General features: G+C 35.5%; 2 protein-coding genes across 3 annotated transcripts; one reads left to right on the top strand and one right to left on the bottom strand.

Annotated features, from left to right (window-relative positions):
• Positions 1-1816: 1816 nt before the first annotated feature.
• Positions 1817-5549, bottom strand: LOC102617270 (probable glycosyltransferase At3g07620). Of its 2 annotated transcripts, XM_052440978.1 has the most exons (6): positions 5399-5549; positions 5201-5268; positions 4113-4983; positions 3898-4028; positions 3173-3521; positions 1817-2883 (listed from the first exon to the last, which is right to left on the bottom strand). In XM_052440978.1, the coding sequence occupies exons 3-6, from the start codon at positions 4905-4907 to the stop codon at positions 2215-2217; spliced, it is 1944 nt and encodes a 647-aa protein (XP_052296938.1). In that variant the 5' UTR covers positions 4908-4983; positions 5201-5268; positions 5399-5549; the 3' UTR covers positions 1817-2214. The 2 variants fall into 2 exon arrangements, with proteins under 2 accessions (XP_052296938.1, XP_006494322.1); XM_006494259.4 differs by having other exon boundaries at positions 5201-5513.
• Positions 5550-7809: 2260 nt separating this feature from the next.
• On the top strand, positions 7810-11253 carry LOC102617663 (CRS2-associated factor 1, chloroplastic). The gene is made up of 5 exons (XM_006494260.4): positions 7810-8716; positions 8837-8964; positions 9226-9451; positions 9556-9683; positions 9787-11253. The coding sequence occupies exons 1-5, from the start codon at positions 7879-7881 to the stop codon at positions 10978-10980; spliced, it is 2514 nt and encodes an 837-aa protein (XP_006494323.1). The 5' UTR covers positions 7810-7878; the 3' UTR covers positions 10981-11253.
• The last annotated feature ends 17 nt before the right edge of the window (positions 11254-11270 follow it).

The following is an 11270-nucleotide window of genomic DNA, read 5'->3' as shown; positions in this document are numbered from 1 at the left end:
ATGTAATTTATTATTCAATATTATTATATTATATTTTTTTATTTTTACATTATAATTTATTAATAAATTTATAATTTATTATAACTAATAATAAATAGTTAAATATGAATAAATTTAAATAATATTAATTTAAAATTAATAATAATATAAAATATTAATACAATTTAAATATATTAATGTAATATAACATATTAATATAATATAGTATAATATTTAATTTAAAATCAAAAAAATTATTACAATACAGTGTAATACCAAACATTGTACAATATTATTATAATACAGTGCTAATACAATACAACATAATACAATACACCAGCATTAAAATAATGTAATACAACATAATATAATACGTGTACCAAACGCACTCATACATCATTGTTGTAATACAATACTAATACAATACAATATAATACAATATGCATGCATAAAAATAATGCAATACAATATAATACGATACAATGTGTCAAACGCACCCTTTAAACACAATATCAATCCCAATGGTGTGAGTAAAACTGAAAAATTCAAAAAAAAGATTAAATTTATTTAGGTGATGTTTTGTTTTATTTTGTGTGTTTAGTCATTCTCTAATGAGGATATCCTCTCATTAAAGTACAAAAAATATCAATTTTAATTCTTAAAGCTGAATTTTTTTATTTGTTAGTATGTTGAAATATTTGTTTTTTTTATCTATTTGTGGCATCTTCATTTTATTTAAAATGAGAATATTTTCACTAAAGAATAATATATATATATATATGACAGTGAACCAATCCCGGACACCCGGATTGTATCACTGTCCAGGAAGCCACCAGGGGCCGTTGGATTCGTGGCTTCTTTTTTATTTTTTTTTGGTTGGCTGCACAGCCCACCAGTCTTTGTTCCGCACACTGTCCCAGATTAGAACAATATCCTATATGTGTATATATATGTGTGTGTGTGTGTGTGTGCGCGCGCGCGCGCGTGTAAATATTTTAACTTATTTGTAGAAACATTTTAAAGTATTTTATGTATAATAACAAATTAGCTAAATAATTTCACGTGTTAAATATGTAAATTATTTATTATTAAAATTCAAAGAACTCTAATTGTATGTATATTGCCCAAATTCTAGGCCGATGTTAAAGAAATTTAAGCTCGTTGCAATGGAATCTTAAATTAATATTAACAACAAAAAAAACTATAGAAAAAACGACGGGATTCGCTAATATTTCACAGTTGAATCATTTATATAATTTGCACCATCAACCTCAATAAACAAATTTGGACTCTGGTGTGCAAATCTGAACCAATTTATTTATAAGAAAAGCAGCGGATATATAATAACCTTGTGGCAGCAAATGTGATGTTTACTTCATCTAGTGAGAATATTTTCACTAAAGAATAATATATATATATATATGACAGTGAACCAATCCCGGACACCCGGATTGTATCACTGTCCAGGAAGCCACCAGGGGCCGTTGGATTCGTGGCTTCTTTTTTATTTTTTTTGGTTGGCTGCACAGCCCACCAGTCTTTGTTCCGCACATTGTCCCAGATTAGAACAATATCCTATATGTGTATATATATGTGTGTGTGTGTGTGCGCGCGCGCGCGTGTAAATATTTTAACTTATTTATAGAAACATTTTAAAGTATTTTATGTATAATAACAAATTAGCTAAATAATTTCACGTGTTAAATATGTAAATTATTTATTATTAAAATTCAAAGAACTCTAATTGTATGTATATTGCCCAAATTCTAGGCCGATGTTAAAGAAATTTAAGCTCGTTGCAATGGAATCTTAAATTAATATTAACAACAAAAAAAACTATAGAAAAAACGACGGGATTCGCTAATATTTCACAGTTGAATCATTTATATAATTTGCACCATCAACCTCAATAAACAAATTTGGACTCTGGTGTGCAAATCTGAACCAATTTATTTACAAGAAAAGCAGCGGATATATAATAACCTTGTGGCAGCAAATGTGATGTTTACTTCATCTAGTGATGGCGCTGCGAAAATAACCACGAAAGGAAAGATTGCCACAAGGTCAACATTCTGATCATTCATCTGCGACAATCGGAAATACAAGTCACAGACTCAAAGTTAACTAGGAGGTCCCCGGCTCCTGAAATTTCAAACAAACTCCATCAGCTTCGGCAATCGGCATGTTGTACGCTTGCGGCTTTCATGAAGCAAGAATTTAAAACCCCCCTCATCTTCATTTGGTTCTTGTGTTGAACAATCTATTGTACCAGATAGAGTGAAGGACCATATGGAATATGTCATATTTCTTTGGCTTTTTGTGCCAAAGGAAATGCTTTTGCACCATCTTAACTCTCGACTGCATTGCTAGGTATCTCTCTTCTGGGATGGAGAGCAAAATGTTTCTCAAATTTGGGATATCCTTCTCTTGAACAAAAACCGAGAATGCCTCCCAGTTCAGTACCTCAAAGAAAGGCGGAACATAATTATCTGATATGATGACCGGCACACACTCGTAGAAGATGGCCTCAACCACTCGAGGCGTGTGAACTTCATAGCCCCTTGCACATATGCAATACTTGCTGCTCTTCATGTGCTCCCTGTAAATTCTTTTGCCTTCAACATCGTGAGGCATTGGGCCAAAGATTTTCATATCATCTACTTTATTCTCCCAAAAGTTTAGAAGGATCGGCCGTAGATAACCATGCATCCTTCCAGCAAAGAAAGCTAAAGTAGATCTTTTTAGAGGAGGATTGCCTCCAAGATTGTCCAGAGGAGCCTCTGCGGAACGTATGTATGTAACAGGGAGACTGGTATCCATGCCTATTTTGAACCCTTTACTAACATCTGCATTGCAAAGAGCTTTAATACAATTCCGCAAGTGTTGCCCTGTGAATTTTGGAGCCTGAAATTCAATATTTTAAATTAATTTTAACTTCTCCACATATAACAAGGCTATAACCTAAGATCTTGAGTCGTTACCAAAAATTTTGGAATGAGAACTCCAATCTCAACAACATGGATGACACGTTGAATTCATGACATAGGTATGGTAGTTATGACATTCAAATAAAATTTTGTTCATGATCCCACTGAAAAGGCTTTGCCTAATTAAATCTACAAGGAGAATGGACAGCTTCAATATATAAACATAGGTTTTAAGATTCATATATAGTGACGCATGGATAGCTTACCCAATCATGACAAGCGACAACAAAATGATCTGTCCCTCCAGTTCTGTTCCAGAATCTATATTTTCTGGAAATGGTCTTCACATAGGTCTTCAAATAATTCTGCAAGTCCTGATGATTCTGGAGTTTTTGTTCAGATAGTGCTATCCGTAGCATCTGTGAACTGAAGGGTAGGTAAAACAAGTGAGCTTTCCTTGGGTCTCTTACAACAAATTTTCTATTTCCCTCCATCAATTTCATGAACCATCCTTCTGAGGCATAAATTCCCCTCATGATTGGCTGATGGAATATTGGTTTTTCTCCTTCTTTATAGATATAAACTTTGAGAAGGCTTTCCATCAATTCGTAGCTCCTGCAAATAACACAGTTAAAAGCTCTAGCTTGGTCCATCAGAGACAATTTTCAACAAGTAAGAAGATTATTAACTCTAGTTCGTTATATTGCAATGTTATTGTGATACCGAATAATAGGAAAAGAAAATCTTTAAGCATCTGAAACAGCACAGCTGTTACCACAGTGTACAATGAATATTCAGCAAAGCACCAAATGATTTCCCCCTTTTCGTGTAGGTTAAAGAGAATCATGAGTATTCTTACATCACACTAGCTGACTTTATAATAGTGATGACCTCCGATCTTCTGTTGTGCTTTTTGTACTAATATAAGTTCCTAGAATTTCAAAAGAGCTTGCAAGTGTCTATGAAAAAGAGATTGAAGAAAGGAGTTTACCTTTTAAATATAGAAACATTTCGAAATACAGATGCATGAAGTTCTGGAGTATTCCAGGAAACAGGAGCATTTTCAATCTCTACTTTTGCAGATAGAAGTTCACGATCACGTACAGAAGATGATGACGGTCTCTAACAAAAATAACAAGTAAAGAATTCAGAGACAATAATTGATTCCTCACCATTCAAAATGATATCTTTAAATTAAATTCTTACCATAGAACGAGAAGAAACACGACTCTGAAGCAGTAATAAATCCATCTTGGATATTGACGTAGGCCGCCTATTCCACCTCTTCAATATGGAAATATCTGCCGCAGATAAATTATTAGTTGGAATACTTGCTGGAGGTTGTTTGGATACCTTAGGATTCATGGGTTGAGTTTCAGTTGTTTGTCTGACATCAGCGGTGGAAGATAAGTTGGCAGCTGAGATTGACTCAGAAGCTGTTGAGTTTACATCCAACTTTTCAACTTCTGCTGTAAAATCTCCTGGTGATGCTCTGTTTTGAACCCCTCCCAATTCCAAACCAGCTGTTGCTTTTGGATCATCATCAAAATTATAAGTGCTTCCTACTTTTTCAACCTTCTCTAGCTTCCCATGCTCGATTTCCATAGCCTCTGTCTCAGTAGAACTATTATCCAAACTTGTCGCGTATCCCATATTCAAACTTTTGTCGTCGGTTACACCCTTGTTAAATGAGTTTTCACCCTTCAATTTGTAAAAAGAATGATTTGGGTAATTTTCAACACCGACCATCAAACCACGATCCATATCTGGTTCTAGTCTTTCTTCATCACTAGCCACTGCTACATCAAGTTTAGTCGATGTTGACATGTTTACAACAGATGTATTGCTATTGCCAACCACCATCATCACAATGGAACCCTTATTAGTCACTAGTGAGAAACTCTGAAAAACAACCATAACAGCCACTACCATGCCAGTAATCACCAGCAATCTCCTGATTTCAGCACGGCATGACCCGTGAAATTTTGCAATGATATCCATATTACAGGATTGTGATAACTAGTATTTTATCCAATCCATCAACAGCACTCCAACACTCAGCACCAAATCATATGTTCTGCAAATTATAAATAAATAAACAAAAAATAATAAAAATACACATAATGTGAAATGGAGAACTAAAAAGATTGAGTTTCTGATGAAGCATAATCAAGATACAATGAGTAGTATTAAAACAAGTTAATTAAGACGCCTAAGACCAAAAGAATAGGTGTGAAATCGTTACAATCATTCTCTCTCAGTAACTTAACAGCAGATGAGGAAGAGGAAATTACCCGTGGAGATTCCGCATGGTCAGACCCAACCCGAGATGAACTGCAGGCGTTGACCTATGCGTCGGTAACTGAGTTCAGCACTTGAGCTCAGTAGTGTTTTAGGTGAGAGAGTAATAGTAACAAGGGAATTATCACTTGCCTCCCCTAATTTTTAAGAAATAATCGTTTTGATAGAATTTTTATTTAATAGTCATTTACCTCCTCCACTGGACCACTGTTAACTCCGAATCAGAATCATTCTTGGCTTGGGCGTTACCCTACTCATGTTGTTTTTGAAGTGAAGCATGGCAGACTTGGTGTTTATGTCATTGTTACCAAGTCTTCAATGCTCGTTTTTCTTAAACGAGATTAATGCCAAAGTTTGTTTTGTAAAAATTACTTGCGAGAATGGAATTTATTTTGGGAGTTTAATAATATCTCAAGGACCTTCAGTGTAAAAACAAAGTATTATTTTGTTGGTTGGAGATGTGATGTGATCATGTATGTGAAAGTGAAAGAAACCAGGGACATTTAAAAGAATAGCCTTAAAATTTTTGTAATTTTTAAAATTAACCCACCTAATTTTTGTTAAGATAACTAGCCAAACACCTTATTTTTTGAATAAATTACCCTCATCACTTTCATCAAATTTATAAATACATGCTACTCGATAAAATCCAACACAACTATAATATTCTCAACCCTAAACAACTTAACAAACATTCATCACTCTCAACAAACTTCATCACTCTCAACAAACTTCATCACTCTCAATAAATCAACAAATTTCATCAAACAAACATTGCATAATTGAAGATATAATCATCAATTGGAGAGTTTCTTAAAGTTATTTATGCTCTTACATAATATAAACCTTTAATCTATTGATTTTATCAACTAAGTTCGAAATTAAAGTGGATTTTGTTGCAAATGTTGTTATTTTTCATTTATAAAACAATGTGATTTCTTAAAGTACTTAGTTTGAGTTGAGAAATGAAGAAAAATCATTGAAAACATAGAAAAATCGGACAAAAAAAAAGCCTATAATAAGTGAGATAGGCACCTGTCCCACTTCCTGTCTCACTAAATTTGGTGAGACAGGCAGTGGGACAGGTGTCTGTCTCACTAAATTTCAGATATTTTATGAAAATCATAACTTGGGCTACATGTGTCTGTTTTAGGCGTTTAATATATCGTTTCGAAACTTACGACGAGACAAATCAAATCTAAAATCATATACTCCATAAAACTAGTGGGTTTATATGCGACAGGTGCCTGTCTCACTAAATTTGGTGAGACAGGTGCATATCTCACCAAGTTATGTGCGACAAGCAGTGGGACAAGTGCTTGTCGCACATAAATGCAGTCTCACTTGTTCTGGATTTTATTGTTTGCCCGATTTATCTCACTGCCTATCTCACTAAATTTGGTGAGACAGGTGTCTGTCTCACAAAGTTATGTGCCACATGCAGTGGGACAGGTGTCTGTCGCACATAAATGCAGTCTCACTTGTTCTGGATTTTATTGTTTGCCCGATTTTTCTGTGTTTTCAATAATTTTTCTTCATTTATCTTCAATTATGCAATGTTTGTTTGATAGAATTTATTAATTTATTAAGAGTGATGAAGTTTGTTGAGAGTGATGTGAAGGTTTGTTAAGTTGTTTAGGGTTGAGAGCATTATAGTTGTGTTGGAGTTTATCGAGTAGCATGCATTTGTAAATTTGATGAAAGTGATAAGGGCAATTTATTCCAAAAATAGGGTGTTTGGCTAGTTATGATGAAAAAAAATTAAGTGGGTTAAATTCAAAAATTATAAAAATTTTAAGGGTGTTCTTGTAAATTTCCCAAGAAACCACTGGTAATTCTCTAAAAATCTTTTTTTTTTATTTCCATCGATTTATACATGCCATTCTTATATATTTTATCTGAGGATGAACCTTTTGTATATATTTTTTATATTATTGAAAAGATAATGAAATTTTCGTTAGATTTTATTGGGTGGCACCAACGGTAACTTAATTCCATGCGAGTTAAAGTGAAAAAAAATTAAATAATTTTTTTATTTTAAATAAGAATAAATTTTAAATTTAGTACGTATTTGTGTTTGATATAATTTATTTAATGATTACATGTATTTATTTAATTTTATAAATTCTTGTTAAATTTTTTTAATTATTTTTAATAAAAATTTTAACGATTAAATAATTTATTTTATCTTTATTAGTAAAAATTTAAATTTTAAATTTTAGAAATAAAGGTTGAAATATTTTTTTAAATATTCAAATGTTTAAATGTTATTTACTTATTTAAATATTTTATTTTATTTTTTATATAATTTTAAAAAATTTATCTATTAAAATAATTTTTTAATTTTTTTAAAAAAAACTTTCATTTACAATCAAATAAATAAAAAATTTTATATGAAACCCTACGGACAAAAATTTTATTTAAAAAATCATACCGAATGGAGCCTTATATTTTTATTTTCTAATACATACATGAATTTCAATTAAAGTGACATAGGCAATATATCATTAATCATCTTAGTTTACATACTAAATTACATGTTTTACTATATTATTATTATTAATATTTCAATTTTTCCCAATATTACTTCACAGACTTATAATATGCATTGTTGAAAGATTTGTTTTTTTTTTTTGGTTTTTCCGGTCTGCAGCAGCTCGCTAGCCAAATAATGGCGCTAAAATTAATCATCCCATTTCCAATCTTCTCTCCGCCACCAAACCATAACCCGAACCTGAATCCGAATCCGCCTAACCACCGCCCGGCCACCGAGATACGATTCTCGAGGTGGAACAACGCCAACGCTGAGGAATTCAACCAACGCCGACGCGCTCAACAAGAAATCGAAGATGACATCCGCCGACACCGCCGCTTCGACTCCGCCACCAAAATCACCCAAAGTTACGACTCTTCCACTTCCACAGCGACAAACGGTGTCGCGTTCAAGTCCGCGGGCACGCCTTCCTCTCCTTCAAGGCCCTCAATTCCGGGCAGAAAATCCAAGTACTCCAAACCCGCCACCAACTCCTCCGTCGACCATCCCGCATTCCGAAAAATATCTAAACGGGAGAAAACTACAAATAAGTCCCCGGAGAAACCGGCCGCCTCGAAATCGAACATTTCCATAACCGAAGACGGCCTCTCTTACGTAATCGACGGCGCACCGTTCGAGTTCAAGTACAGCTACACCGAGGCCCCAAAGGCGAAGCCGCTGAAGCTTCGGGAGGCGGCTTTCTCTCCGTTCGGTCCGACGACAATGGGTCGGCCGTGGACGGGGAGGGCTCCGCTGCCGCCGAGTAAGAAGAAGTTGAAGGAGTTCGATTCGTTCCAATTGCCGCCGCCAAACAAGAAAGGAGTGAAGCCGGTGCAGAAGCCGGGGCCATATTTGCCGGGAACAGGGCCCAGGTACGTCTCGACGAGAGAGGAGATACTGGGCGAGCCGTTAACGGCGGAGGAAGTTAGGGAATTAGTGGAATCGGTTAAAAGATCCAGCCGGCAGTTGAATATGGGTATCAAAATATGTTTTTGGATTCTCTTCTGTTACAAGTTTTACTTATTTATCTTTTTTTTTTTTAAACACAAAGCTTATAATTTTATTTGCATTTGGTTGATCGTTTGGTATGTTTTAGGTAGGGATGGATTGACGCACAACATGTTGGACAACATACATGCTCATTGGAAGAGGAGGAGAGCGTGCAAGATTAAGTGCAAAGGAGTGTGTACAGTGGACATGGACAATGTGTGTGAGCAATTAGAGGTTAGTTGCTTGGCAGTTTCAGACTCTGTGCTTGTAATCATTTTGGCTAATTTTAGTTCAAGAATTCAGTAATTACCCCGAAAAAGATTAGGGTCATTAGATATAGTACCTCATTGAGTGCATATGCAGTGTAATCTGAGGTTCACTTGTTGGGTTCTATAGTTTCTCAAGTTTTGTTGGTTGAACAGTATCTTGACAGTTTGATACTTATAGATTCATTAGCTGTGTGCAGTTTAGTAATATTATTCCTTGATTTTGCAGGAAAGAACAGGAGGGAAGATTATTTATAGAAGAGGAGGAGTGCTGTATCTGTTTAGAGGCAGAAATTATAACTACAGAAATCGTCCACACTTTCCTCTAATGCTCTGGAAACCTATTACTCCTGTTTATCCGAGGTTGATTCAGCAAGTTCCAGACGGTCTGACACTGGAAGAAGCGACTGAAATGCGCAAGAAGGGACGAAAATTAATACCAATATGCAAGCTAGGTAGAGTGCCCATTGCCATTGCTTAATGAGAAAATGAAATTAGAAGTCAATTCTTCTCACTAGGAATGAAACAAACTCATATTAGACTTTTGTTTGTCTCACAGGGAAAAATGGTGTGTACTGTGACCTAGCAAAAAATGTTAGAGAGGCATTTGAAGTTTGTGAACTGGTCCGGATCAATTGTCAAGGAATGAATGGCAGCGACTACCGGAAAATTGGTGCTAAACTCAGGGTATACTAAACCATACATGTTAACCCTCATGATTATCTTTTTTGATTAATTAACTTTTTTTTAGCAAATAAAAAATTGTAATATGCCTTATTCTGTATTCCAGGATCTTGTCCCATGTGTTCTAATCTCTTTTGAACGTGAGCACATACTAATGTGGAGAGGACAGGAATGGAAGTCCTCTATCCTAAAACCGGGAAATGATTCTGAGGATGCAAAAGAATCCAAAGTCGATGGTTCAATTTCTGTTGCACCACCTACAGCAGGCAATGGATCAGCACCATCACATACTCAAATGCTCTTGGTTGAGGGGGGTAGTCTGAACACATTCAATTCAAGCATTTCCCCTAAAGGTTATGAAGAAGTGCAATCTGCATTACGTGAGAATTTGTCATCCATAGATGGGGAGGAACCATTCTCGGTTACTAAGTTGTCCTTTGCAGATGATAATGAACAACTTTCAGCTGATGAGAGTTTGTCCTTGGCTGATGACGATGAGCCATTCTCAGACAGTGAGAATTTGTCCTCCGCAGATGATGACGAGCCATTTTTGGCTTCTGATTCGACTACAAATGTGATGGAGATAAATGAAACCATATCAGCCACAGGCTGCTCAAATGATAAGTCTGATGCCATGAAGAATATCTTTGAAAATGTGAGCAAATTGGAAAACTCTGGTGTAGGTAATGATACCTCAGAACCTGTAAGTGATACAAATGAATGTCAGACCGTATTGGATAATAAGGGCTCTGTTCTTGGAGAGTCAGCAGCTTTGTCAGTTGGATCAGAGACCACGCTGGGAAGCGCTGAGAGCACTAGAGATCAATCAGAGCATTTCTATGTGGGTTCTTTAAATCATGACTATCAGCAAAATCCTTCTGAAGTCCCTGAAGATCACAATGTCCTGACAAGGTTGCATGGTCCTAGTTTGGAGATAGTTTTACATCTCATGCGGCAGGCAGTTGAAAATGGAAGTGCTGTGGTGTTAGATGATGCTACATTGGATGCAGACAGTATTTATGAAAGGTCGGTTGCTTTTGCCAAGTCAGCTCCACCTGGGCCTGTATTCCAGCAGCGATCCAGGAAGATAGCTATTCAAAAGGGGGAGAAGAAAGAAGCTGGGCATTTGAAAATGAAAAGGGAAGTTCCAAATATGGTTGTTTCTGAGAATAGAGGGAATGTGAGACAGTCTAATAGGAAAAAAACTAAAAATTCTGATGAAATTGAGCATGGTTTAGATGTAGTACTATCACCTCAGGGAAGCCTGAAAATAGATGAACTTGCTAAACTGTTAGCATAGTTGCCAGAAGCTCTTTGGGCGATGTATTCATCATTTTGTTACCATAAGATTTTTTTTTTTTTTTTGGTTTTTTTTGTTGTGTGTGTGTGTGGGGGGGGGGGGGGGGGGGGGGGGGGGGGGGAATTCTTGCTCATAGACATCGACTCCCTTGTAACTTTTCATGTTTGTTTTCTGTTTCTTTTACCTCCTCTTTTTTATGTTTTGAGATTTGATGCAGGTTCAAGCCCATGGAAAAATTAGTGATTTATCAAAACAAGTACACTTTGAAAACTACTGAATGTTGCATTACT

Source organism: Citrus sinensis, chromosome 1 (assembly GCF_022201045.2).
Source record: "Citrus sinensis cultivar Valencia sweet orange chromosome 1, DVS_A1.0, whole genome shotgun sequence".
NCBI classification, from domain to species: Eukaryota; Viridiplantae; Streptophyta; class Magnoliopsida; order Sapindales; family Rutaceae; genus Citrus; species Citrus sinensis.
Note: the sequence above shows the minus strand (reverse complement) of the source record. Positions and strands in the feature narration are given on the sequence as shown.

Bases quoted from the DNA above. Each gene is read 5' to 3' on its own strand.
- LOC102617270 (XM_052440978.1), bottom strand. From the start codon at position 4,907: ATGGATATCATTGCAAAATTTCACGGGTCATGCCGTGCTGAAATCAGG. The intron at 4,029-4,112 runs GTAAGAATTTAA...TATTTTTGTTAG, and splicing joins GTGTTTCTTCTCGTTCTATG to AGACCGTCATCATCTTCTGT. The intron at 2,884-3,172 runs GTAAGCTATCCA...ATTGAATTTCAG, and splicing joins TTGTCGCTTGTCATGATTGG to GCTCCAAAATTCACAGGGCA.
- LOC102617663 (XM_006494260.4), top strand. From the start codon at position 7,879: ATGGCGCTAAAATTAATCATCCCATTTCCAATCTTCTCTCCGCCACCA. The intron at 9,452-9,555 runs GTAGAGTGCCCA...TTTGTCTCACAG, and splicing joins AATACCAATATGCAAGCTAG to GGAAAAATGGTGTGTACTGT. The intron at 9,684-9,786 runs GTATACTAAACC...TCTGTATTCCAG, and splicing joins AAATTGGTGCTAAACTCAGG to GATCTTGTCCCATGTGTTCT.